General features: G+C 36.9%; 1 protein-coding gene across 1 annotated transcript in view; it reads left to right on the top strand.

Moving 5' to 3' along the window:
* Positions 1-1,027: 1,027 nt before the first annotated feature.
* Positions 1,028-27,721, top strand: part of TPR (translocated promoter region, nuclear basket protein) — a 41,701-nt gene continuing 15,007 nt past the window's right edge. The window contains exons 1-35 of the mRNA XM_009884527.1: positions 1,028-1,037; positions 1,628-1,732; positions 2,209-2,282; positions 3,677-3,773; positions 4,143-4,246; positions 4,902-5,066; positions 5,788-5,880; positions 6,001-6,081; positions 7,523-7,610; positions 8,139-8,279; positions 9,273-9,364; positions 10,199-10,396; positions 10,838-10,945; positions 11,484-11,710; positions 12,574-12,737; positions 13,146-13,285; positions 13,367-13,515; positions 13,819-13,981; positions 14,432-14,566; positions 15,320-15,460; positions 15,632-15,800; positions 16,299-16,465; positions 17,429-17,581; positions 18,460-18,576; positions 19,625-19,828; positions 19,920-20,104; positions 20,563-20,710; positions 21,100-21,237; positions 21,945-22,076; positions 22,341-22,471; positions 22,826-23,036; positions 23,406-23,552; positions 23,951-24,149; positions 24,807-25,012; positions 27,381-27,442. Coding sequence (XP_009882829.1) covers positions 1,028-1,037; positions 1,628-1,732; positions 2,209-2,282; positions 3,677-3,773; positions 4,143-4,246; positions 4,902-5,066; positions 5,788-5,880; positions 6,001-6,081; positions 7,523-7,610; positions 8,139-8,279; positions 9,273-9,364; positions 10,199-10,396; positions 10,838-10,945; positions 11,484-11,710; positions 12,574-12,737; positions 13,146-13,285; positions 13,367-13,515; positions 13,819-13,981; positions 14,432-14,566; positions 15,320-15,460; positions 15,632-15,800; positions 16,299-16,465; positions 17,429-17,581; positions 18,460-18,576; positions 19,625-19,828; positions 19,920-20,104; positions 20,563-20,710; positions 21,100-21,237; positions 21,945-22,076; positions 22,341-22,471; positions 22,826-23,036; positions 23,406-23,552; positions 23,951-24,149; positions 24,807-25,012; positions 27,381-27,442 — 4,844 coding nt within the window. The remainder of the gene's footprint in view (positions 1,038-1,627; positions 1,733-2,208; positions 2,283-3,676; positions 3,774-4,142; positions 4,247-4,901; positions 5,067-5,787; positions 5,881-6,000; positions 6,082-7,522; positions 7,611-8,138; positions 8,280-9,272; positions 9,365-10,198; positions 10,397-10,837; positions 10,946-11,483; positions 11,711-12,573; positions 12,738-13,145; positions 13,286-13,366; positions 13,516-13,818; positions 13,982-14,431; positions 14,567-15,319; positions 15,461-15,631; positions 15,801-16,298; positions 16,466-17,428; positions 17,582-18,459; positions 18,577-19,624; positions 19,829-19,919; positions 20,105-20,562; positions 20,711-21,099; positions 21,238-21,944; positions 22,077-22,340; positions 22,472-22,825; positions 23,037-23,405; positions 23,553-23,950; positions 24,150-24,806; positions 25,013-27,380; positions 27,443-27,721) is intronic.

Raw genomic sequence — 27,721 nt, 5'->3', positions numbered from 1 at the left:
CGGGGCGGGCCCGGAGGTGCTCCGTGTGGAGGGCGCGGAGCTGCCCAAGGGTTGAGCGGTATCCGCTCGTCCCGGTGACCGGGCAGGCTCGGCTGGGGACGGGTGGGCTGAGGAAGGGATGGGTCCCCTCCTGCCCCCCTCCCTGCTGGGTTTTTAGTGAGTAGTAAGGTTGTAGTTCCCGCTGATGAGAGGTGTGAGGGAGGTAGGGCTGGGCCTGACGGGTCGTTGTTGTCTTCAAAACGCTTTCAGGGGGTGACATGGGGCCTGTGCGGTGGGTGTGTACGTGCTCTGCCTGGGAAGGGGTCCTGAGGCCGGGGATGTGTCCGTGTGCTGGGAAGGGGCCCTTCATTTGAGACCTGGTAGGGGGTTTTCTCTTCACTTTTGTTTGGCAAAAGGAGTCTGATTTTTCTTTGCTTTTGCAAACGACTCTTAAGGGTTAAAGCTGCATTCAAAATGGGCTTAAAGAACAGCTTTTCATCAGATTTTTAACAAGCATTCATATGCTTCAGTCTGCTTTGATTCTTGCGTGGAACAGAAATAATAGTTTGTTTACCCAGCTCTCAAATAGTCTTAGGTTTATACTTTTTCTGTTAAATTCCATGTTGAAGACCATAACATTTCCATAAAACGCTCCTTGTAGAATCAATGTTTTTTGTATTGATTTGGAGGTTACTTGATCACAGAAAAATAATGCCGGTAGAGAACTGGAGTAAAATTGAGAAAAGAGTGTAGTTGGGTTGTGAATGGGCAGAGTTGTGAATAGGAGTTAATTTATCAGATAGGTGACATAATTCTGATGTGAACTTTATTTCTGCATTTCCTTCAACCTTTCTGTCTCTTTCACGATAAAAATCTTGCCAAAGTAAATTCATAAAGTGTAGTATAAATTAAGTTAACCCACAGATTTTAGCACGTTAGTCTCTTTCAGGTGCCTGTGGCTGGAGTGGCAGCATTATTTGAAATTGTAAGATATGGTAGGAACCATAAGATAAGTAAAAATACCTCAGTGCTTCCTTAGAAGCTCACTATGCCTGAGAGTGAGATTAATCCTGCATTTACTAAGTATTTTACAGTTAAGCTCTATGACACTGTTACTGTTTGAGATAACCAAAATTTAGATCTAATTCCTTTTTCCAGTGCTATGGGATACACAGGATAGAGCACAAGAGTTCATTTTAGGAAATGTTCGTTACAAATTTTCTAAATCAAATCTCTTGATACAAGGGGCTATGTTGATTTTTATTGTATGCACGTAGAAATATGCTACAGGTAAAAGAAGTTTTAAGTTGATGTAACTGAGACCACAGTCTATAACTGTGCTGGTACAACATTCTCTAATTACATCAAAATGTTAAAGATTAGACTGTTCTTTTATTTTCTGGAAAGATATCGCTTGCCATGCTAACAGAGTATTTTAAACAATGTTAATTGAACGTGGAAATGCATCTTTTTGCCTTCAGAAAGACTTTTTTTTCTTCAAATTCTGCTGTACTCAATATTTTTAGATATTTTCTTTATAATTGCCATTATTTAATAAAGGTGTCCATTAATAAAGATCCTTGATAGAGGTGAGAAAGAAAAAGAAATGTTTATTAAGTGAAATTGAGATAGCATTGTTATTTTGCAGAACAACAGTACTTTGAAGTAGAAAAGCGTCTGGCTCAAAGTCAGGAGAGACTTGTAAATGAGACACAAGAATGTCAAACTCTCCGTGAGGAGCTTAAAAAACTTCGTAAGTATAACTAAGCATTCTTAAGATTGGACAAGATATTCATTCTTTAGTCCAATGTTATTCTGAAATGCTTTAAGTTTTTTAATAGGGGTTGAAAATCCATCAATCTACTACATTTGTTATTTCTGCAAGTAGAGAGATGCTTTGCTTTTGCGCTCAAGTCTGCTTTTTTGAAAAGGAATTTTTGTTCTAATGGAAAAAAAAAACTTGCTTTCTGATTTTGTAGTAATAGTAATACAGTGGTTTATGTGTTGATCTTAATAAATGCATCTGCTCTAAGGATTGCATTGATTTGCTACAATGCTACCTAGTCCATCCATAGTGAAGTCTTGAATTATTCTTTCTCTTTTTTTTTTCTTCCTTTTTTTTTTTCTTCATGTCATTAAGTGAAATTTAGGGTTAATTGGACTTGAAGAGTAAATTCTGTCATTATGTTACAGTGAGATAGCTCACTACTCTTTATTCTTATCCAACAGACGAACAGTTGAAGTCACTGAATGAGAAGAATAAAGAACTTGAAGCTGCTCAGGATCGTAATGCAGCCATCCAGGTACTGGAAGAACTTGATGATAATTTGGAAGACTTTGATTTGCTTGATTAATTGCAGCAAAGAATGCAATCAATTTCCAAACTGAGCTGTATCAATATCGGTACAAATATGTACTGATGTACATATTTGCATGTCTGTGTGGCTGTCTGTGCAGGAAAATTGTGTGGGTTTTTTAAGGAAATGCTGTTTTCAGTTTAGCAAACTGAATTGCGGTTGAACATATGTCAGAGCAGATGCTTTTATTTTGTTTGGATAGATTGTTTCATTCTAGCTGAAACCTGTTCTGAAGTGACTTTAGGCCGAACCTCAAAAATTGAATAAAGGTGTAAAGAGGAATTCTGGTTTTCCCTCATCCTTTCCCGTACTCTGGCACAGTTTTCCTCGCATTATGCTCAAAAGTCATGGGGTTGTGGGATGAGTCACTTCAGCTGACTGGTCCAGCAGAACACTAATTTTGGAGCAGGAAGCCAAAACATTATTATTAGATTGTTTTATCTGCAATGAAGAAGATGAGAAGACGGATCTGATTGCTTTCCCAGAGGGGCTTACCTGGGACTCACTGAAGTGGTTTGTATTGACATCTTGGAAGACAGAGGCAGCACTGTAGCCTATAAATGATGCAAGACTGTTGACTTTTATTTGATTTTGGTTTTTTGTATGTGTTCACTCTTTGGTTACTCTGTTATATCTTTTATTTAACCAAATAATACTGTTTCAATGAAGTCTTAACTATCAAAGCTGTCTTCCAAAGAATATTAAAATTAGATGCATTTTTGAACAGTTCTTGTTCTTTGTTTTTGATTTCTGTTAGGCCTTTAGTTCGTTTCATTGGCTCTAAGTTCAATGATTTTCATTCTGATCTTCATTCAAATACAGCTAGAACCAGAGGGAGTCTCGGGCCGGTCTGGACCTCTCTATGCCAATTGAAAAGCAAAGGCATAAAAGCTATCTATTCAGTATGACAGTCTTGAAAGCTGTGTGATAATTCTCTCATCTTTGCTGTCTAATCTTATGTGATAGTGGCATTTTGCGTTTAAGCACAAAGGGCCAGCTAGGCATTAGTATCAGAGCTATCTATGGGGAAAAAAACAGTAATTGAAATGTGTTGGCTATTAGGCATTGGAAAAAAGAGGTACCTTAATCTGCATTTTTTTTAATTATATATCCTAATATGATAGAAAACATGGAAGCAGCCATGCTTTCATACTATGTACTTTAGGCTGATTCAGCTGCCCACTATAAAAACCTCTTGTCCCAGTTTTCAGTCACTGTAGTTGGCTGGGGTAACTTACTGTTTAGCATGCTTCTCTGTGATCGTAAGTGTAAATAGCGACTACAAACTGTTACAGAAAGCTGATCACACATCTTTATTGCTCTTTTGCAATTTTTTTCAGAGCCATTTAAGTAGAGAAAAAGAAGAACTGGAAGCTGAAAAGAGAGATTTGGTTCGAACAAGTGAAAGACGATCTCAGGAAGTTGAGCATTTAAACGGTATAGCCAAGAACGTATTAACAAAATATTTCACATGATTTTGCTAAATAAAGGACATGCTTGAACAATTGAGCTGGTGTAGAGTATCCAGTTTGTATAGGCAGCACCAAAAAATGGATTAGCAGGAAACAGTATTTAGAGAAGAGGAAACAAGGCAGGAAATTACATGCTAATTGCAGAAAAACACAGCAGTTCGATGCTTGGTTTTGTAGGTACAAAATCATACATTAAACAATATCTTATCGCACTACATGCGATTACATACTTTATATCTTGTCTGTTCTCATTCTTTGTAATTTAGTTAAACTGAATAATTACAATTGACAGTTCTACAATTAGCTTTTTTAAACACTATTTTCCCTCCTCCAGAGGATGTTAAACGCTTAAATGAAAAGCTTACCGAAGCTAACACAGAAAAGGTGAAACTTCAGTTAAAGTTGGATGAACTTCAAACATCAGATGTTTCTGTGAAGGTGAGTAGTGTTTTATGTCCTTAGTATGTGTTAATGTTCTAATGAGCAGTTGTTTGCATGTCATGAATCATCATTTTGTCATTTTTTACTTTGAGAGTAGGTCAAGTGTACTCCTGTTATTTATAACAAATTATTTTATTATAAAATTGGTAGCTGTGACTGGAAGCGAGACATACATTTTTAGAAGGCAAGGGGGCATCAAGATGGGCGAGCATGTTGAAGCCTCATTGGTGGCAATGATGGCTGCTTCTACCCAGTAGGAAGAAGGACTCCAGATGGAAGTCAGGTAGAAAGGAGAAAAATAATTAATTTGTGAACCTGCACAATTTCTCTGTGGGAGGAAGAACTGAAAGAGAGGAGGAAAGGAGAAAAGAGGGGGGGGGAAATGCCTCAATTTATTTCTTTTGACTAGATAATAATCTAGTTAATGTTCCCAACTAACTTTGAGGAAACTAATTCAAGTTTCAAGAATTTCTTTGTAGTTTGAGACAGTAAGTTAGTATTACCAATGTAATAAGAAACACTGCCTGTCATTTGGTGCTATTTACCAAATTACAGTACATTTGTGTTACTCCTACTCTGATCATAGTACTTCGATTATCTGCTTTATTTTCTGTGGAACCAGTACAATTTCACTACGCAATTTTCTTTTTAGTACCGTGAGAAAAGGTTGGAGCAAGAAAAAGAACTACTACAGAATCAAAACACATGGCTGAACACTGAGTTGAAAGCCAAAACAGATGAACTTCTACATACTGCAAGGGAGAAAGGCAATGAAATCTTGGAACTTAAGTGTAATCTGGAGAACAAGAAGGAGGAGGTAGTGTAATTACTGAGTGCTTTTGCCATTGCTTATAAGTTATACCTCCTGATTAACTGTATTAAACAAAGTCAAGTACATTTACTCCAAGTGCATTGGAGTAAAAATTAAAAAAAGTAGGTTTTGCAATTAATAAGGAGGTGTTCTTTCTTTTAACTTGTGATTTTTAAGGAATATGTATAGTTACCGTTACCTAAACCAAAAAGTCAAAGATTTTAACTATATGGTAGAAATTTTGGAGTTGCTGATAACAAAAGTGTATAATGGTATTAAAATTTATGGGAATACAATTCTTAATAAGGGCAAGAGGCAGAGGATCTGTCTTAACATTGTTTGTGAAACAGCGTGATGACGTTTTTGTTTTCCTGTAGCAAAATACATGGCAGAATCAGTGGCAGTATTTTGAAGATACTTAGCTTCAGTGAGTTTCTGTTTGGGTACCTGAGCAGTTTCTTTAACTGTGACAATTGGTCAGGTTTTCTGTGCACATAGCAGCAGCAAGGCTTCTGGGTTTATTTGGTTATACATACCTGGAGTAATCTGAGGACTTACTTTTTTGTTTAGCTGAATGCATGCGAGCAAAGGCTGTTAGAAAATGTAACCATTTGTGCTCTTTCTGGAATATTTTTTAAGTAAAAAACAATGAGATGGGTATTTTCCAAAATAAAGTGGGTTGGAAAGACAAATTTATACATGGTGTACTCATTTATTCTTTGAACAGGTTTCCAGAATGGAGGAACAGGTAAACAGCTTAAAACAGTCAAATGAAAATCTTCAGAAGCATGTGGAAGACCTTTTGAATAAACTGAAGGAGGTAAGACAACTTGAAGTATATCTGTAACAGCATTACAGTTGCATTATAGTTAAAAACCAAAATGTATGAAATAGAAATTGTGGAATGCTCCCCCACTCTGTCTCTTCTTTAATTTACTAGGCAAAAGAACAGCAAGCTAGTATGGAGGAAAGATTCCACAATGAACTGAATGCCCACATAAAATTATCCAACTTGTATAAGGTGAGTTTATTGATTCTGTCAAAAGCATCGGTATTCCTTGGGACTCAATCTTAGCCTTAAATTTAATGCAGGCCAGGTGTTTTGGTTTTGGTTTTGTTTTTTTTTTTCCCCACAAAGTATGGGATAGGGGAAAGACTAACTCCCATTGCAAAACATTATGAAACATCCAAAACACTGTTTTCTTTGCTGTTGTCTTAGGCAGCATTTGAAATGTTATATTGCTTGGATCATTTTGTAGATTAAGCAAAACGGGGGTTAAAATAGTAATTTCATGGTCATTATTTTGAGGCTTCGTACTGTATGAATGCGGTTATGTCTTATGACATGATATTGGGAGGTAAAGGTTCATATATTTTCTATGCTTGGTTCGTAGAAGTTCATTTCAAGTAACACTGCAAGTGTTAGTGATCTGATTACGACACAGCTAAATGTCATCTATTGTGTCAAATACCACCGTCTAAACAAGTACTTTTGTTTGTTTTGTCAGCTCAGAGAGTGAAAAATAGCATATTGACTAAGACAAAGCCAGCTAAAGAGGACGACTGATTAGTCTTTAATTTACACATACTAGATTCACAGGTTGATGAGTTCTGTTTCCTGAGTTTTCTTGCATAAAAGCCCACATAGAATTAAGTGGGGTAGAATGCTTGAGTTCTACATTAATATTTTGTCTGATTAGATGTAAACTGATGTCCCTTCATTGAACTGCAAGACAATAGCTAACTTCTTGGGAGCATAATGCATTTGCCTTTTAATTTGGTTTTGTTTTGTGGGGTTTTTTTGCTCCTATTCATTCATGCTTTTATTATAGAATCATTTGTTTGTAGGGGCTTAAAGGTTTGTCTTCTGCTTAACATAGGATTTGCCATATACTTGTAACTGCTGACATATTTGTCTGACTCAATACTAAAGGCATCGAGATTGCGTGCCCTCCCATGGGAGCTTATTTTGAGACATAGCTGATTAGCAAAAATTGAATCAACTTTATTTCGGTTATCTCTAATTGCCTTGCAGAATTGCTGAAGTACTGTATAGTCTTGTGAGATCTCTAACTGGAAGCAAAGAAACATAAACTGTTTATATACGATTCTCTAAAAACACCACATTTTTTAGAATTATTAAAATTTAGTATTCAAAATTTCTCCAAATTTTCTTCAGTGAATAGAAGGAACAAAGCCAGCAACAGCTATGAAGCACCTAAAGGGCATGCATTTTATTTGGATTTGTCATATCAAATCAGTGTCTGACACTTCTTACTCTCAGATGGGCAGTTGACATCAAAGTGAGACTTAATCCAAGTGGAAAGAGAATTGTCCAGTTTAGGTGTATCTTTTAGCATTTTATTCAAAAATTGCATGTTTATAATTTTTGGTCCGTTTCTTATAAAAATATAGTTGCTCTTACTATGTAATAAAAGGTTATATAAAATGCTTTTATTTAGAGTGCTGCTGATGACTCAGAGGCAAAGAGCAATGAACTGACAGGAGCAGTAGAAGAGCTGCACAAGCTCCTGAAGGAGGCGGGTGAAGGTAAGCTGTGAGTGAGAAATGTCAAATGGAACAGAACAGTTATACTCCTTTGTAACTATCTTGATACACTGAAAAATACTTATTGAGCATTTATGAGAGGATCTTCATTAGGCTTCTGGGATGGTGGAAACATCAGTCACTTTGTAACAAAAATTTTACGTGACTAGTTGAATCTACTTGGGGGAGTGTGTGCATGGGAGAGCTATCTTCAAATATACCTGGAATTTTACTTTGGATTTTGATGAGAAGATCTAATTTTGCAAGATATGTCTTCATTTAGTTTCTCGTTTTGGATGCCTTTTCACTGATGAGAGGACAGTTCATACTTTAGTCCTTATCTAAGCAAAGGTGATAGGTAGCAGTTCATGCTTCTGTCACGCTACTGAGTTTTCTTGTCAGCATGAACTTCTGCAGATCATATAAAGTTCAAGTAAAATTTAAGGTACATATGTAAATTTTAGTATTTTAAAAAGAAAAAAAATAAAACCAACCACAACAAAACAAACTGATTGTCTAATTTAATTTTAGCTAATAAAGCAACTCAGGAGCATTTGGCTGAGGTGGAAGAGTCAAAAGCTGTAATGGAAAAAGAACTGAGGGAGAAGATCAGTAAACTGGAAAAGGAGCTGGAGAATGCTAATGATTTACTGTCGGCTACAAAGCGTAAAGGTAGGGGTAACATTGGGAACTAAAATACATAAAGCCTCAGGCTTTCTATCATAAGTAGCCTTGCATGAAAATACTATGCTGAATTTCTATAGGAAGTAACTGCATTAATCTTAAATTATCTTTGGTCATTTCTAACCATGAGTTTTAGAAGCATTTTCATGTATATATATATATGAAGATATGCTTTATATATGTATGTATATATGAAGTATATTTTTTCCCCCACCAGAAAATGCATTTGTATGAAAACGTTTTTTGAAGTTCTTTTGTTAATCTGACTTACCTTTCAAAGAAAAGAGAGGGGAAACATTTCCTTAAGGCTGAATCATCATGCTTTTAATACTTTTCTGGAGAGGGGAGTGAGGTTTATAAACTATTCTTATTTTCCTCTTAAGAAAAAAAAAGAAAGTAATGGTAAGCAAATCTCTGTCCTTAATTTCTGTTTAGCATTAAATCTTGCTCAATATTTACTGTTTTAGTTCTGTCATTTTTTTGTTCAAAAGGAGAGTCTATTCGCTACATTTATGTAATTTCTAAGGGAAGGAGCACATCAGCAAGGAACAGAGACATGAAATATATTTGCTATCTCCCTGTGCTAATTTAGTGAAAGTAAACAAGTGTGTTGCCACCATAAACCTCCTGCTTTTTGCTAAGAAATCTGCTATTTCAATTACTTACGTTCAGAAATGATCTAAATTTTTACAGTCTAGTAGCAAAATCTTTTCAGCGTTTCAAATTAAACTAGTCAGAGACCTTTATAATGTATGACATGGAATATTGTATATAATACCAGTCACTGAATCGTGTATATATATAATATAGGTTACAGAAAACTCTTAAACCACTAACTTTAAGGACTTAAAACAGTAGTTTAAAATACAGTAGTTACAAAGCACAAAGGTGTGTGAAGATATTCTTTATATTAATAAAAGAATATTTATGATGGCAATTATTGCAGCTTTTTAATGGTAATTGGTGGGATTGTGTCTTCAGGAGCCATATTGTCTGAGGAGGAACTGGCAGCTATGTCACCCACTGCTGCAGCAGTAGCTAAAGTAGTCAAGCCTGGAATGAAATTAACTGAGGTAAGTGAGAAGAAACTTCAGTTTCAATGCTCTTGAAATGCCAACAGAAATACATTAATAATACAAGGGTGCAGACTTCATTCACTGTTTTGGACTTGATGTAATGCCTGACTGAAGTCGATGAAACCTTTCCTGCGTTTGAGACAGACTTTACTAGCAAAGTTATTGGGATTTTTTTCAACATACCTTAAAGTTTTTCTTTAGTAGATGAAAACATTTGTAGGGTTTTTTGGTTCTTTTTCTGAAATATGTTTGGTTGGGTTTTTTGTGCACATAAACTTGTTTTCTGTATGCATTTTTGGCAGTAGCTGAGCTTTTTTATTTGCTTATTTACATAAATTTTTTATCTGTACTACTGCACATTTGTCTTATACTTGCAGAAAAAATTAACATAATGATAGGTCATACATCTTCTAGGATTTTTTTACACTTCTATTTACGCAATTATACTTTTCACATTTGGTCATCTGTGCACCCATTAAATTACTTTCTTCCATGCTTGCCGCTTTCTCTTGCGATACTAGTTTTATATTTCTGTTGTCTTAAATTTGCTTAAAGTTTTTCCACTTTACATAAAATTCTTGAATATAGTAGCACTAGAAAAGTTTGCCATTTTTAAATTAATAGGGACAACTGCTTTGCCATGGTATGAGTCCTAAAACCACATTTTTTAAAAAGCCCATCTTGTTTCTCTGAATTAATTACTTTATAGTTGTATAGAATTGTACCACCTTAAGGTATGAATTATGTAATTACCAGTGGTTCTTTGATACATCTGGACAGACTTATTAAAAAAAACAACCAACCAACCAAACCCCAAACCTTTTCTTGCAGCTGTACAATGCATATGTAGAAACTCAGGATCAGTTGCTTTTGGAAAAGCTGGAGAATAAGAGAATCAATAAATACTTGGATGAAATAGTGCAGGAAGTAGAAGCCAAAGCACCGATCTTAAAGCGTCAGCGTGAAGAATTTGAGCGTTCCCAGAAAGCTGTTGCTAGTCTGTCTGCAAAGCTTGAACAAGCTATGAAGGTCAGTATAAAGTTAAAGAGCATGTAAAATTATGGAAAAAAAATATGGATTTTTAATTCGTTAATCCCAATGACTTAGTAAATGTATAAAATGGATCTTTTAGTCAACTTTTATTGTGGGAAAATATCTGTTGAACTTTCTAGCCTGTGATTTATTGGACTGTGCACAGTATTTTACAGAAACAACGCTTTTCAGAATTTTTCATAAAAATTGGACTTCAGTGCCCGCTTCCCATTAATTTTAGTACATACACTAATACAGCATGAAAGAGAGTGGCTTTTGATTCCTAAATATGTGGAGTTTAACCTTGGGATTGTAACTTAAAAGAAGTATACACAGTGTAATTCACAAGGCATGTCTCTCTAAATTGTATTGTCTGTCTGGAAAGAAACGTGTCTGAATTTGTTTGCTATGTGTTTCTTAATGTTTGTATGCTTGCAGGAAATCCAGCGATTGCAGGAGGATGCTGATAAAGCCAATAAGCATGCATCTCTACTTGAAAGAGAAAACCAGAGACTGGAAATACAAGTAAAAGACCTTTCACAGCAGGTAGAACAAATGTTACGGTTAAATGTGCTATTTGCAATTTATTTATTAATATGGTGCTGTATTTCTGAAGTTTACTTGAAAGCTGTGCTCAGGCACAGTCATGTAGACTTTGGTTGTCATAAGAGCTTTAGTGATGTTAAAAGCTTCTCCGCAGGAAATGTGAAAATTACTTTTCTGCTTACAAAATTAGAATAAGTCTAGCTGGATAGGAGTGATGTACTTCAGGATAATATTGTTAAACATCTAACATGGAAAAGTCGTATATATGTAACTTCTATATTTGTTTGATTGGAATGTCCTATGATCTCTTTGCAGAAATGAACACAGAATATCTGTCTCTGATTTTTGTCTGGTTTCCTTTTGTCAAACTGTATTTTTTATAATGTAATTATCTTACAAAGAGTTTTTGATTGTAATAGTTCGTATGTTGTAGGAAAAATTTTACTTAATTTCCAGGTAGTTTATTTCTAATATATTGTTTTTCAGAGTGAACTTTTGAATCTGTTTGCAAGCCTTACACTAGAAAGTTCTCTTTCAGATTCGTGTGCTTTTAATGGAACTTGAAGAAGCTAGAGGCAATCATGTGATTCGTGATGAAGAAGTGAGCTCTGCTGACATCAGTAGCTCTTCTGAAGTGATATCTCAACATCTAGTCTCTTACAGAAATATTGAAGAACTTCAGCAGCAGAATCAGCGTCTCTTGGTGGCTCTTCGGGAGCTGGGAGAGGCTAGAGAGAAAGAGGAGCAAGAAACAACGTCATCTAAGTAATTATCTGTCCCTTCTAGCAAACTGTTTATACTAAGTAGTAACAGGGATTTATTCACTCTTCATTTTTTTGCTTCTGATTGTTTAAAATTGTGTGCATATGTATATGTATATGTAATTTTGCACATGCTCATGAGCAGCTATGTAATTCATAAAGGCAAATTGTTATTAAGGAACATTGTCTTCAGTTTTTAGATTGAAATGACTGTATAGCTATATATCTTGTAATTCCTTTTCATCATTTTTTTATTCAGCTAATGTAAATAATCTTTTCCAAAAATTCTTCCTAAACAAACTTTCTCAATCCCGAGGCGCACAGAGGTATAAGAGCACACACTGGAATGCTAGCCTTTTGTAGTCAGAGTAAATGTCTGGGAAAATCTTTCAAACTTGTGACATTAAGTAAAAAAAATTGTCGGTCTTTTAGTGAATGTGATTTCACACAACAGAGCTGTTTTTTGAAAAAGAAAGATTAAGTTTTCATTCCTGTTAGTGGAACAAAAAATTGAATACTTGCATATCTAATTCACTAGCTGTGAAGCCCACAGAAAATGTAATTCTGTATTAAAAGTTCTTAGCTTGATTCTCTATTCATGCTGCTGTCTGTTGTTTGAAGTCATTCACATGAATAGACTTACCTCTGTTCTTCTTTTCATGGAAGAGGCCTTCCTTCTTTGTCATCTACAAAATGGCAAGCCCAAAGACCAATTTTCCTATAAGTTTACTCAAAAGTCTCAGTGGTGCTTAACTTCCAAAGATGCAATAAATGCACACCAAAAGAATTGTGACAAAATGTAAGGGTTGTGTCATCATGGTGTGCCTCGCTGTGTATGTTACTGACAAAACCTGTTGTTGGTTTCAGAATTTCTGAGCTTCAGGGTCAGCTTGAGGAAGCTCTCAATGAGCTAGAAAAACTGCGTGAATCACGTCATCATCAGTTGCAGCTTGTTGAGTCTATAGTTCGTCAGCGTGATATGTTCCGCATATTGTTAGCACAGACCACAGGAGCTATCATTCCTTTGCAAGGTAAGCTTCACATTTCTGTGCTATTGAAAAAAAAAAAAAAAAGTCATTTGTTATAAGCTTTCAGTAATGGTGCTGTAATGATACTAGTAACTTCTGTTAATCTGGTAGTCAACTTTCACCTTTACTCACTGGAAAACCCATGAATTTGGATTTAGACACATGATGCTACTTTTACAGTGTAATAACTTGCTGCATAATGACTGCTGTGTAGTGGTGAGTACATGTGTTCCGGTAGCATATTGTAGGTATCAAGAATAGACAATTGTTCACTTGCTCAGGAGTGCCCAAGACGTTCCTAGCAATACAGTATTGTTCTTTTAGCTGTATTTCAATGTGGTTATATGGTCTTCTGCTTTGGCAAGCATTCATTCAGTTGTTGCCTTTAAAATCCTCTTTATCTTCTTTTAGCTTCAGGTATATTACCAGAGGAGATTTCTCTTACATCTACTCCAAAGCGCCCAAGTTTACCTCAGGCCATGTCAACTCCTGCTCCAGTGTCAATGACTGAGTCAGTGGAGACTGTGGAGGCTAAGGCTGCACTGAAGCAGGTATATTTTTCAATAAACACTGTAGAAACACTATTTCGTTTTACTTTTGTAAGCACTTTTAACATCTGTTCTTTGATGTAGTTGCAGGAAGTTTTTGAGAACTACAAAAAAGAAAAGGCAGAGAATGACAAGTTGCTGAATGAACAAAATGAAAAGCTTCAGGAGCAGGTCACAGACTTGAGGTCACAAAACGCGAAGATATCCACACAGCTGGAGTTTGCCTCCAAACGGTAAATCAGCTATTTAATTTCATTGCCTTATGTATGTGTTCTCTGCCAATAAAATTATGTTGACTGCTTGATACCGTTTGCTCAGGAACATTTGCCAGTTAAACGTTAATATTGCCTATTCTGTTAAAGAACACAAAGGAAATAGGGAAGGTGGGATCAAGAATATATCTTCTAGCTGAGTGAGCCGCATATATGAAAATTTGCACACAAGAACATGAAACATATATCTGTGTACATATGCATTTTGCAATTGAACAATTTAATGTGGCAAACATATACTTTGCTTTTTTGTTCGATGTGAAGTTATGAAATGCTGCAGGATAATGTTGAAGGCTATCGTCGAGAAATAACATCTCTGCATGAAAGAACCCAGAAACTCACAGCAACAACTCAGAAGCAAGAGCAGATAATTAACACTATGACTCAAGATCTCAGGGGAGCTAATGAAAAACTGGCAGTGGCAGAGGTTAGTAATACAGTGTGTTATACTTCTAGATATTCCAAGTTAGCACAAGAATTTTTGTTATGATTCTCTGGAAAACTGTCAGAACTTGTCACAGGCTTTTTGAGTGCATCATTTACAAGTTATTAAATTTGTAAAAGCGTGTATATGTATATTTGATGTGTACACTTGTAACATTCTACAAAATATCACTAGTACTGAGTGAAGATGGAACACCATTCTGAAGGTGTTTCAATTTACAAAGAAAACAAAATGTGATTAGCCACAGTTGTGTTCTTACTGTTCTTGGCTTAATTTGCATGAACATTAATTTACAATCTGTAGTCTTCAGACTACAGGTTTTTTTAAAAAAACAATATTAGCTGATCATAAAAATATCATTGCCCAATTTAAAATTAATTGACAGATTTGGGATTGATAACAAAATTCTTGTTGTTATTTGCTGTCTTAAAGGTGAGAGCAGAAAACTTAAAAAAAGAGAAGGATATCTTGAAGATGTCAGACGTGCGTTTGACTCAGCAACGTGAGTCTTTACTAGTTGAACAAAGAGGACAGAATTTGCTGCTTACTAATTTGCGAACTATTCAGGTAGGTGGTATTATTCTTATGTCTGAGTCTGGTCTGTCTTTCAGAATTTTCAATAAATACCCATCAAAATCAACTTACACAGTCACAGGATTGGGTCTTAAAGTGAACTTTTTTTCTGTTACAAATTGACACTGAACATAAAATACTTGAGCGACTTGGTTAACCAAGTTTGTTATTCCTGTCCTAAATTATGATAGTCTATTATTTACCTGGGCGAAGTCCTGAGAATTTTGAGTTGATGAGAAGGATTTTCACTATAAAATGGAAACGAAACACGTGAAACAAAGTGAAAGGAAAAAAATCTGTATGTTAATTTTCATGATAGCAAAATTTACCAGCGCTTGCCTTGGTAGTTTATTTTCCTCTTCTTTTAAGGTATATTTACTTTCATGTCTTCTATTCTAAGGTATATTAGCTTTTACAGTATAAATATTTAAGTTTGCACATTTTGTCATGTGACTGAATTCTATTTCTGTAGTAGATCTTTTGGGTTTTTTTAATCCCTGGAATTAGACTGCATAGATAATAAATTTTCCCCCTAATAATACTTACTGTATCAACATTTTAAAAAAAAACATTTCAAAACTAAGTTATACATTGTAAGTGCTACTCTTCTTAATTTTCTGTTACTGCTTGCTACCTGCAGTAATTATTTTGTGGATGGGAGGAGTGTTGTGACAACTTTGTGCAAAGTGCTGCTGTAATTCGGAAGAAAGTGTATTGTAAGCATAGTGCATTATGCTCTTTTATCAGGGAATACTGGAGAGGTCTGAGACAGAAACAAAACAAAGACTCAATAATCAGATAGAAAAGCTTGAGCGTGAGATATCTCAGCTGAAGAAGAAACTAGAAAGTGAGGTGGAACAAAGACATTCCCTTACCAAAAATCAAGAGGTAAGTATAATTATAGATGTTCTAAACTTGTTTTAGTGAAAATAAAACCACAGTTGCGTGGCTTCTGCCAGCTTGCAGTGCTTTTTTTTTTTTCTATGTGAAACTTATGAATGTATTTGGCCTTTGTGCCATTTGTGAATAATTGCAAGTTTAAGAACCTTGTGTGTTCAGGTTCATATCCTGGATCTTAAGAGGCAACTTGAGACTGAGACAAACCGTCACATTAACACAAAGGAACTTTTAAAGAATGCCCAGAAAGAAACTGTGATGTTGAAACAGCAGCTTAACAATACGGAGGCTCAGCTAGCATCTCAGTCATCACAGAGGGCTCCAGGGAAAGGTAGGATATTTTTCTACATCAAATTTATCTTTATGTTAAAAGTTACTGTCTGAAGAATGGTAAAATCCATAATTCATGATAATTTAGAGTTAGGAGGACAGTACACTAAATAATAAGCATCTTCATTATTACAATCACATATTCAAGCAAATGATAACCAGCATGATTTCTTAAAGTAAAATTAATGTCCAAGCAGTCTTTGCCAAAGGGAAAAGCAAAGGCAAGCTTATTAAAGGATCCCTTTTATTTTTATTTGAAAGAACTTAAGTCTTTTAGGTTACTTATTTTTTAAATAGCCAATTTTTTTTTGTCTGAATCAACAATGTTTATTGCAATCCACTATTGATTAGGACTGACAGTTTTATTTAGGGAAGCTTTGTGAGGATGATTGTTTTTTCAGTGTTGTTATGCTAAAAAGACTGAAGTCGTTCAACAGAAAAGTGATTTAAAAAATTGAATTAAACATCCTTGGTTAATGAATGTGTTTTAATATTCTAGGTCAGCCTAGTACAAATGAAGATGTGGATGATCTTGTAAGTCGATTAAGGCAAGCTGATGAACAAGTTAATGACCTGAGAGAAAGACTCAAGACTAGTTCTAGTAATGTGGAACAATACAGGGCCATGGTTCTTAGTCTAGAGGAATCCCTTAATAAGGAAAAACAAGTAAGTAGTTACCATTATTTATTAAAGCAAAACCAGAAACAAAATGAAAGATGGTTTGGGTTTTGGTGTTTGTTTTTTTTTTGTACTGTAATCTGTAGGATTATGGGAGGAATTATGAAAAAAATAAAGGTACTTTAGAAGGCATTACAATAAAATGTAGTTAGGCAATTTTATTAAAAACACTTTTAATCATGGAAATATTAAACCTTTTTGCAACATATTTTTAAAATGTTGAATTGTAAATTTGACTCAAAGCTGTACTCTGCCAATGTTTTCATTTGAAAGAGGGGAATTGACTTTTTAAAACTCTTTAACCCTGTGATCAATGGTTAAAATATTAATTAGCTCTCAATCAAAAGCAGTTAAATTCACACCTTCTGCATCAGTAAGGTCTTCAGTGCTGCAAAAGAACACTCTTTATGTGGTATTCATGGGAAAAGAATGACCTCCCAGTATGTCATACTGGGAGTATGATATTCTGTATTAACATACTCCATGTTAATAGAGAATGATTCCTGTTTTTCCAAGCTGTGCAGCACATCAAAACAGAATTCTCATTTTCTGCTGAAGTTACACCATCCAGTAGGTGATGGGGTGCTGTTTGTCTGGTATCCACATTCTCTGCGTGCCAGTGTTCCGTTACTGTAAAAACTTCATTGTGGCTTGATATGCTTTAACAATATTGTAGACTAGCATGTAATAAAAAGATATGCTGGCTACTGCACACTTGAGTGCAGTTGCCTAAAACTTAGGTGTACTTCATGAGGTATTGCAGCTTTAAATGAAGAAAAAAAAAATATATTTTCAATGCTGTTTGTAATTTTCAACACTTCCGGTATTGTTCTAAATGAGATGCTGAGAATACCTATTCTGGCTTTAAAACGTTAATAAAATACTGCTTTCACATCAGAATACCATATTTAAATGGAAAAAATAGATCTCTTATGATGGATTTTAATGAAGGTAACAGAGGAAGTTCGTGCAACAGTTGAAGCTCGTCTGAAGGAGTCTTCAGAGTATCAAGCACAGCTGGAAAAGAAGCTGATGGAGTCAGAGAAAGAAAAGCAAGAACTGCAAGAGGAGAAGCGTAAAGCTGTGGAGAACATGGAACAACAGGTATGGGCTGAATGCCCCCTAACTTAAACTCCCTTTTAGAGAGTCCACAAGAATGTGCTTTTACATAATTCCCTAAACTTCAATTTGTTTTCACAGTATAGTAGTGTCCAAATCATAGAATCATAGAATGGTGTAGGTTGGAAGGGACCTTGAAGACCATCTAGTTCCAACCCCCTGCCATAGGCAGGGACACCTCCCACTAGACCAGGTTGCCCAAGGCCACATCCAGCCTGGTCTTAAACACCTCCAAGGATGGGGCCTCAACAACTTCTCTGGGCAACCTGTTCCAGTGTATAAATCGAAATCTTTCAGGACGTGCGAAAGAGTGACTAAATTTGAGAGGTTTCCAAACGTGAGTAGTACATTAACCTTATCACTTTGTTAGGGTGATTGTGTGTTTAAAGCCATATCTTCCTGAACTTTGAGCACTGTTTGCAGACAAACATGAGTAAAAGCCTTAGAGAAAGGTTTCAGAAAACCTTTTTTGGAACATGAGCCAAACCAAATTTCTAGCATGCATGTATTTTAAAACCAGAGTGGTCTGTGCCCTTATTTGTCTGGTTTATATTTGGACTCTTACTGGGGTTGAAAGAAACAAGATGACTGCAACTGGAATTACTGCAGGACTGACTGAAAGAAGTAATATATTTTTACCAGGAAAGAGCTCTGTATATTAATAAGTCAAGATCTTGAAAGTATTTCTCTTTAGATTAAAATTAGTATTAACAAACAAATAAATCACCCTTTGGTTCTACATTATTTGCAACTGTCTACATTCAAAGCCTTGCTGTATTCAATACTCTCTAAAATACTTTGCCTCTTAGTCTTGGTTTTGTTTTTTGTTGTTGTTGTCCCATCCCCCTACCCCAACACTACAGCTATCGGAACTAAAGAAGAGTCTGTCAACCGTGCAATCAGAAGTTCAGGAAGCTCTTCAGAGAGCCAGCACAGCTCTAAATAATGAACAACAAGCCAGACGTGATTGCCAGGAACAAGTATGTTTGTAGTATTTGTCTATTTTAGCCAGAGCTAGTAAACTTAATGTTAGTTTTTAATTGTTAGTTTTAGTCTCTGCTAATCAGACACTCGTGGAGGCGAGAGAAGCACTGTAGGAACACTTCCTCTGTTTTGTGAACAGCTGCTTATTTAGTGCTTCATTCTTCCACCTGATCAAACATTGTGGTAATATCAACTAAACTGACTTTGAATATAAAGTTGTGCTGCAAGCACGGTTTGTGTCGTGTGTGAAAAACAACAAAAGATGCAATGGATTACTATTTCTAAGGTCTGTTTCATTATGTAAAAAAATGATTGGGGAATTAATTAACTGTTCTTATGAATTGCTACCTCACTCTCCTGAGTGGAGAGCAAAAAAGAAAACTAAACTTGCTCAACAAGACAATGGGGAAAATATCTTTCTAACCTGAAACATAATTATCATCTTTTAAAACTGGGGCTGTGTGATATTTAGCAGCACCTGATATGATTGTCTTGCTACCAACTGTTTTTTAAAGAGAATCTACTTTTCTGCAGGTGAGAATTCCAGCAAAATTCGTTGGTGTAAAGGATGCAGAAAAAAATTTTGGCTGTAGTTTAATCCAACCCAAAATTTAATAGACAAGCATTTCCTTCTTTTTTTTTTTTTTTCAGCTGTGACTGTAGTCTGTCCTTAGCTTTTTAACCTCATGCAGTAAATGTCTTTGCTCATTCACGTGTAGAAGTAACTAGTGGATGTTAGACTAATACCTGTCTCGTATCCATGTAGGATCTACAACAAGAGAATTCATTGTAGAGTAACTGTAGAGAGTGTGTCCTAAAGAAAGTTATTTCAAATTCTAATTTTTCTTGAAAATAGTAATTTATTTAAGGGAATCATTCTAAGCTTATCCATTTCTATTCTGTACTTGAGAATCGCAAAGGTTTTGGCCAGTGATTTTCTTTTTGATTAGTGGTCGCTGATTTTGTCTAGAACTTGAGAAGCTCTTTGTACATGTCAAACATACAACATTAAAGGTAATAGAATGTATTTTTTTTATTCCGCAGGCAAAGATGGCTTCTGAAGCTCAAAATAAGTATGAAAGGGAGTTAATGCTCCATGCTGCCGATGTTGAAGCACTACAGGCTATTAAAGAACAAGTTGCCAAGAATGCAGCGGTAAGGCAGCAGCTAGAGGAGGCTGCTCAGAAAGCTGAATCTGAATTGCTGGAGTGCAAAGCCTCCTGGGAAGAGAGAGAGAGAATGATCAAGGTATGATTGGGTGTTTTTTTTTCGTTTCAGTGGGTTTTTTCAGTTACCAGCCTTCACAGAACTCGGTCATTGAACAATTTTTTTTTTGTAGGATGAAGCTTCAAAACTTGCATCTCGCTGTGAAGACTTGGAAAAACAAAATCGATTATTACATGAACAGCTGGAAAGTCTGAGTGATAAGATGGTGACCTCTATGAAAGAAACCATGCCAACTGCAGTGAATGTTTCTCTCAATGAGGAAGGCAAATCCCAGGAGCAAATCTTAGAAATTCTTAGGTAAATTTAGCCCTGGGCTCTTCCCTCAGTTATTTTAAATTCAGTTGCCAAATTTAAATAGTTCTGTACTACTTTATATTTGAAGGATAATGTATAAAATTTCAGTGATTTAAGTACTTTTTTGCTAGGTAGGAAGTGGTTGTTCTACATTAGTAATTAAGAGGAGATTTCTTTCTACTCCTAGGAAAAAACTGTCAAGTCAATTATGACAGGAAGCTAAATAAGATTTTAGCAAATATGATTGGCAAGAAAGTTTCATAGGTTTTTTTTTTTTCCTCATTGTGGTTTAGGGGGGTTATGTAGATTTTCAAGGATTTTTATCTAGGATTTTCTTTTTGATCTTTCTGAACCAATTTCTGTACTCGGTAGGCCTTCAGATATATATAAGATGCTTCAACTTAAAATGCTTTCTCTTGCATTTTCATTGACATGATGTGTTGTTCATTTTCTTATTGCAGATTTATACGTCGAGAAAAGGAGATTGCAGAAACTAGATTTGAGGTGGCCCAGGTCGAGAGCTTGCGTTACCGTCAGAGAGTGGAGCACCTGGAAAGGGAACTCCAGGAACTGCAGGACAGTCTCAATGCTGAGAGAGAGAAGGTGCAGGTATGGATGGATATTATTGCTTATGATTTCAACAAGCAGAGAGGGCTGGTTTTGATTCTTTGTCCTTGCTGCCTGTGCCCGAAAATTAAGTTTTTGAAGAATCAGGAGCTTTTAAACTGAGGTTGCTATATAGCCAAATGGAGGATCTTGTTCTGAGTCCTGTTGAGTGGTGTGGCAATTCCAGAATCACATAAATAGGGAAAATAAAACTAACTTCTCTCAATTCTTTTCCCTGTCTCCCATTTCTTAAGTGATATTTACTTGTTTTGAATGTAAATGTGAGATAATGAATGCCATGATAGCTTTCCAAGATGGTGTTATGCCAGATCCAAGTAAGTATATATGCGTGTGCAAGCAAAACAAATGACTGTGTGAAATCTTTTCAAAAGGTAACAGCAAAAACCATTGCACAGCATGAAGAATTAATGAAAAAAACTGAAACCATGAATGTACTGATAGAAACCAACAAGATGCTAAGAGAAGAGAAGGAGAGGCTAGAACAAGAGCTACAACAAATTCAAGCAAAGGTTAGTACTGAGGTTCATGTAAATTTTTTAGGTATTCAAGCTGATGAGTTAGTGTGTCTGGATATACTACTGCTAGTTGCAATATATACATGATTTAGATGGTGATTATTCCTTTACGTCATACACAGATGAGGAAATTTTCCACTTAGAATTTTAGAAGACATTGGTCCACCTAGAACATTGGAAAGTTTAGAGTTCAGTTTCACTTAAATGAAACTGAAAATCGGCATTTATCCAGTAACAAGGATATTATCAGCAGATAAATGAAAAATGGCACAGGAATACATATAAAGCAGATCACAACTTTATTAAGAGTTTGAGAGGGAGATACATGCCTCTCCATTTCTACATGCCAGTTATTTTAATGGAATCCAGTGCAGTGTTGCTTGACTTCTAACATGTAATTAATAATCTGTTTTCTGTACCAAGATACAATGAGTGAGAATCTAAGCTTGTGAAGTTGTGCCTGTATTTTTTTTTTTTCTCTCTGTGGGCTCCTCTCCTGTTCTTGCTCCTTGTCCCTCTCCCTGCCCCCAGCTGGCCACTGGGAGGCAGAGAGTTGGCAAAGAAGCTGTATCAAGACTGCTTGAGGGTGTTGGTTTTGCTCTCTCTGTCTCTCTTACCATCATTGTTCAAGGCCTAAAAAATTCCACTTCCTTCAGTCTCATAAGATCCAGAGAGTTTAATCCCCAGTTGTGTTTTTTCAGGTACGCAAGCTTGAGGCAGACATTCTGCCTCTACAGGAGTCTAATGCTGAACTGAGTGAGAAAAGTGGAATGTTGCAAGCAGAGAAAAAGCTGTTGGAGGAAGATGTTAAACGCTGGAAAGCCCGGACTCAGGTTGGGAATGCACGTTTTCAAAGAAGATGTTCTGGGGGCCGGGGAGAACTAAAAAAAAGTTCTAACTTTTCTTAGAAACAACAACAAACTAAGAAATGTATTTGAATTATAAAGCATTGTTTATGCAGCTTCAAAATAGGCAATTCTAATTCATAGGCATTCCAAATCAAAATGTAAAAGCAGTAGCTCCAATTCAAAGAGATTTTCTGCATATAACTGTATAATCATCTTATGAAAATGTAAACTATTTCCTCAACCTTTCAGCATTTATTGAGTCAACAGAAGGACACTGATCTTGAAGAGTATCGGAAGCTGCTTTCAGAGAAGGAGGCAAACACCAAGCGTATACAACAAATGAGTGAAGAAACGGGCAGGCTTAAAGCAGAAATAGCCAGGTATTAGTCAATTTGTAAAAATGTTGTGCAAAGCAAAATATTTAAATAAAGCTGCATCTGGAAATGTAATTTCTTAACTGTCTCCATGTAACTAAGAAACTTTTGGTATTCCTACTGTAGCTTGATAATACACAGGTAAGATGAAGTGAGAATTGTTTTGCAAGTGGTCTTTTAGCTGAGCTTACCCTAACTTAATGTACTGTAGAATAATCTGTATTCTACAAATGCCCATTTGTATTGCAAAATCCTAGAAAACATAAATCACGAAAGATATTACATAAATGAGCAACATTGAAATGTATTAATTATTTCAAACATCTCATTTGCATCTTCCTCCAATCTCTTTTTATTTAGAACTAATGCGTCCTTGACTACAAGCCAGAATCTTGTTCAGAGCCTGAAGGATGAAGTAACTAAAATAAGAACGGAAAAGGATAATTTGCAGAAAGAACTAGATGCTAAAGTGGCTGACATACAAGAAAAAGTGAAAACTATAACGCAGGTCAAGAAAATTGGGCGCAGATACAAGACTCAATATGAGGAGCTGAAAGCACAGCATGATAAGGTAGATACGTTTTTTTCTTTGTTTGCAAAGAAATTCTGTAAAAAAGTTTGTTTTCATCTAGGGTCATGTATAACCTAACTAGTGATCTTCACGTTCCCTTTGTATAATGCTGTGTGAATACTTCTCTGTGAAGTGAAAAGCAGAAAATTGCATTGTTTATTCTGCCATTAGCTCAAATTGCCACAAACCGTGAGCTGCATATCACTTAATACTTTACACCATTCTTAACAGAACTTCAGAGTTGATTAGAATTCCTGCGTTTTGCCCAGAATTTTTTAAACGATTGATTTGTACACAGAATCAACTTGTGAAAGCAGTGACGTACTAATCAGACAGTACTCTTTAGCCTGATATCCCTTGACGTTTCAGATGGTTGCTGAAGCGTCAACTCAGTCTTTAGTAGAACAACAAGAAGAACAAGTTTCTGTCCAGGAAGTTCAAGAGCTGAAAGACACCCTCAGTCAAGCTGAAGTGAAGACAAAGGCTTTGGAAACTCAGGTTGAAAGTTTACAAAAGGTAAGAACAGCGAGTACTCAACTGTAGTACAATCTGAAATACATAACTGTGAAGATTGTGAGGGTGTTTTTGTGTATGCATGTGTGCACATATGCACAGAAATATGTGAAGTGACCTATTTGTGCTTCTACCTCATTGGGAAAGAGAGAACTTAAACCTGGTTTAAACCCAGTGTCTAGTGTGTCTCATGCTGTTTGTTGGAATAAAAAAGTGGGAAAGAGAATGCTTTTCTCTCAGCTATTGCATTTAGAGAGGACTGAACTCCTCTATTGTTGATTAGAAGCTTTTTAACCTTAATACAGTGGCCAGCGAATACTAGGTCCTTGGAATTTGTTACACTATATATTGGCCAAAGTAGCTGGTTATGGCCAGTAGCTGCAATCTCTCTCTCCCTCTAGAGTGTAGCAGAAAAGGAAACTGAAGTTAGAAATCTTCAGGAGCAGCTAACACAGCTACAATCAGAACTTGCTCGTTTGCATCAAGATCTGCAAGAGAAGACTACACAGGAAGAACAGCTCAGGCAACAGATCACTGAGAAAGAAGAGAAAACTAGGAAGACCTTGCTTGCAGCCAAGCAGAAAATTGCACAGTTAGCTGGTATTGTAATATTTTTTTCTGTCCTTAAGGTGTCATCTTCTGTTTGGGTTTTTGATTATTCCTATAGAAAAGCATTTAGATAGGATACTTGGGAAAATATGGCCTACTTCATATTTTACATAAAAGTTTTTTTCTGGATTAGATGTTAGGGGAATTCTTCTAAAACTTAAAATTGTAGTCTTTCAGAAGATGATAAAAGTATGTAACTAGCTGTACATGGAGGGTGGGGAAGTTTTGATTAGTTTTGGCCAGCTAAGGTGATCCTTTTTTTGATTAGCACAGATTGACTGTACTAACAACTCGGGTAATTCTTCCCTCCCCTAAGTGTACAGGTGCAAAACATACTGCTTCCTCTGTTTTTAGTTGTTGAGAGGAATGATGGTGTAAGAGCTTGCTGAAAATGTCCCGTTCTTTTGTGACTACTTTCTAATTTAAATTTTTATTTATAAATACTTATTAGATATTTTTAATTAGAAAAATGACATGTGAAAGTTAGAATTACCTCTAAGAGCTCCATCAATAGCTCAACATTTTTAAGATTTCAAAATACTTTAGTGACCTATTAAGATAGACAAGCAAAGACAGATAAGCATTCAGCATGCAAACTTAGTAGGCAGCTTTACAGTGGTAAGACTGGATTCTTTCCTGTTCATTTAGGTACAAAGGAACAGCTAACAAAAGAAAATGAAGAGTGGAAGCAAAAGAGCAGTTCATTAGAAGAGCAGAAGACTGAATTGGAGGTGCGGATGAGCGCACTCAAATCACAGTATGAAGGTCGAATATGCCGTCTGGAAAGAGAGCTTAGAGAGCAGCAAGAGCGACACCACGAACAGCGAGACGAGCCACCGGAGTCTACAAATAAGGTACAAAATCCTTTTTGCTGGCTGTGAGAGAGGAAACAAACAGCTTGCATGTCTCATGACTGAACCGGAACAACAGCTGTCAGTATGAGTACCATTGTCCAACTTGGTTTGGTTTTGTGTATACAGTAGTTAATACTCAAGGCTACTTTATGTGAAGATGTTTTTTCTAAACATCCTAAATAGCAGGTGGAAGTTCTTGTCATAGGATTCCTACACTTTTAAATTTTTTTTTTTTTTTTTTTTTTTTAAAAACCCCAGTGAGCCCAACAAACTGAGTGCTGCGAACAGAGCGGGCAAACAGAGCATGGTGCATCAGCCAGGGTGCAGCGTGTCAGTTTGCATGGCAGGGCATGCAGGAAGGGTGCCTCTTCGAAGGAGGGGCATTCCACTGGCCAAGTGGGAGACTTGAAGGACACGTAACCCAGCAACCAGGCATCATTCTGTGACCATCTGCAGAGGTCAAGGTTACTCATCCTACCTGACCCTCAAGGTAGAATGGTGGGCACTTGTTGGAGGGCAAAGGCTGCACCTCTGTCTGGGAGGTCTGCACCATCAACCCCAGCAGTGGCCAATGCCTCCACCCAGATGGAGCTGCTGAAGGGAGAGGCTGCAGTGCAGACCTCAGACTGCAGGAAGTGCCTCAACCTTTCTCATGGGGCAGGAATAGGCAGCAAACCTGCTTGCCCAGGTGGGAACCTCCTGCAGCAGATGGCTGAGCTGCAGGAGGCGGTGAAGAGGCTGCGTAGCACTGGGGAGACTGAGAAGGTGTTAGATAGCTGGTTCCAAGCGCAGTATGCAATGGACCCACAGCCAAACGACCGAAAACTCTCCACTGGCACACACAGAAGGGATGGCGGCCAGTAATGCAGAAGAATGGAAGCTTGCAATGGCAAGGACAATCATGGGGAAGAGACTTCCCCTGAAGCCTGAAGTGCCCTTGCAGAACCACTTCACCGCTTCACCGGGACCAGTTGCTGTTTGACATCTTTATCGGCAACATGGACAAGTGGGATTGAGTGCACCCTCAGCAAGTTTGCTGCGACACCAAGCTGTGTGGTGCAGTTGAAATGCTGGAGGGAAGCAATGCCATCCAGGGGATGTGGACAGGCTTGAGACGTGGGCCTGTGCAAACCTCATGAAGTTCAACAAGGCAAAGTGCAAGGTCCTGCATGTGTGTTGGGACAATCTGAAGCACAAATACAGGCCGGGCAGAGAATGGATTGAGAGCAGCCCTGAGGAGAAGGACTTGGGAGTGTTGGTTAAAGAGGAGAAGCTCAATATGACTCGCAGCCCAGAATGCCAACCATATCTTGAGCTGCATCAAAAGAAGCGTGGCCAGCAGGTCAAGGGACGTGATTCTGCCCCTCTACTCTACTCTGGTGAGACCGTGCATCCAGTTCTGGAGCCCCCAACATGAGAAGGACATGGACCTGTTGGATCAAGTCCAGAGGAGGGCCATGAAGATCATCAGAGGGCTGGAGCCACTCTCCTGTGCGAACAGGCTGAGAGAGTTGGGGTTATTCAGCCTGGAGAAGAGAAGGCTCTGGGGAGATCTTATAGCAGCCTTCCAGTACCTAAAGGGGCCTACAGGAAAGAAGGGGGAGGGATTCTTTATCAGGGAGTGTAGTGATAGGATGAAGTGTAATGGTTTTAAACTGAAAGAGGGTAGATTTAGATTAACTATTAGGAAGAAATTCTTTACTGTGAGGGTGGTGAGATACTGGCACAGGTTGCCCAGAGAGGTTGTGGATGCCCCATCCCTGGAAGTGTTCAAGGCCAGGGTGGATGGGGCATTAAGTAACCTGGTCTAGTGGAAGGTGTCCCTGCCTGTGGCAGGGGGGTTGGAACTAGATGATCTTTAAGGTCCCTTCCAGCGCAAGCCAGTCTATGATTCTATGAAACTGTGTGCTATTCAAGTCCCACTGTTCACTGGTTTTGGAAATACACAAGTTGGCTTTAGTAAGGACTCAGAACTTAATTTAAAACTTATTTCCTGCCATAGTCAGAATTCCCAGTGCTAACAAGTCTACAGTTATATCATTCACTGTAAATTGGCCAATGAACTGTTTGCACTCTGCTCTCTGTTTTTGTATTTTTATCTATGTATTCAGTGTAATTGGTTCTAACTTGTGTTGTCTCGGTAGCTTCAGAAGATACCTGAGAAATTACAGAATTGGTTTACATACTTGGTATGACTGGTGTGATTTGTTTTAGAGAATTTGCAATAATCTTGGGGTCTGACTAGATACTCTAACAAGTCTTTTAGAGAAACTAGTGTTAATAAAGAGATCTGTCTGCTGAAGTAATTTACCAAGTTGCTCGCTCTTTTTTGTATGTACATGGCATGATACTGTTTCTTACTTAATAGGTCCCAGAACAGCAGAGGCAAATCTCACTCAAGTCTACTCCAGCTTCAGGTGAAAGAGGAATGTGAGTTGAACGGTTTGGGGGTTTTGTGGAATTTCTGTGATTGGTGTTTCTTGGTTTTGTCTTTATCTCATTGCTCTCCTTTTTAGTAAACCACTGGCTTTTCACAATTTTTCTTAAGCACCTTTGAATATACTGATTGATGTAATGTGATCCTCCAGTTTTCTCAGCTACAGTTAATCAATAAAGCTTTTAAGTTGTTAAATTGTCATACTAACTAGCAGGAACAGAACTACCGCTAACTATCCGGGAAACAAAAAAGATTTTTCAGATGTTTTCAGA

Source organism: Charadrius vociferus, unplaced genomic scaffold (genome assembly GCF_000708025.1).
Source record: "Charadrius vociferus isolate BGI_N301 unplaced genomic scaffold, ASM70802v2 scaffold220, whole genome shotgun sequence".
NCBI lineage: Eukaryota > Metazoa > Chordata > Aves > Charadriiformes > Charadriidae > Charadrius > Charadrius vociferus.
Note: the sequence above shows the minus strand (reverse complement) of the source record. Positions and strands in the feature narration are given on the sequence as shown.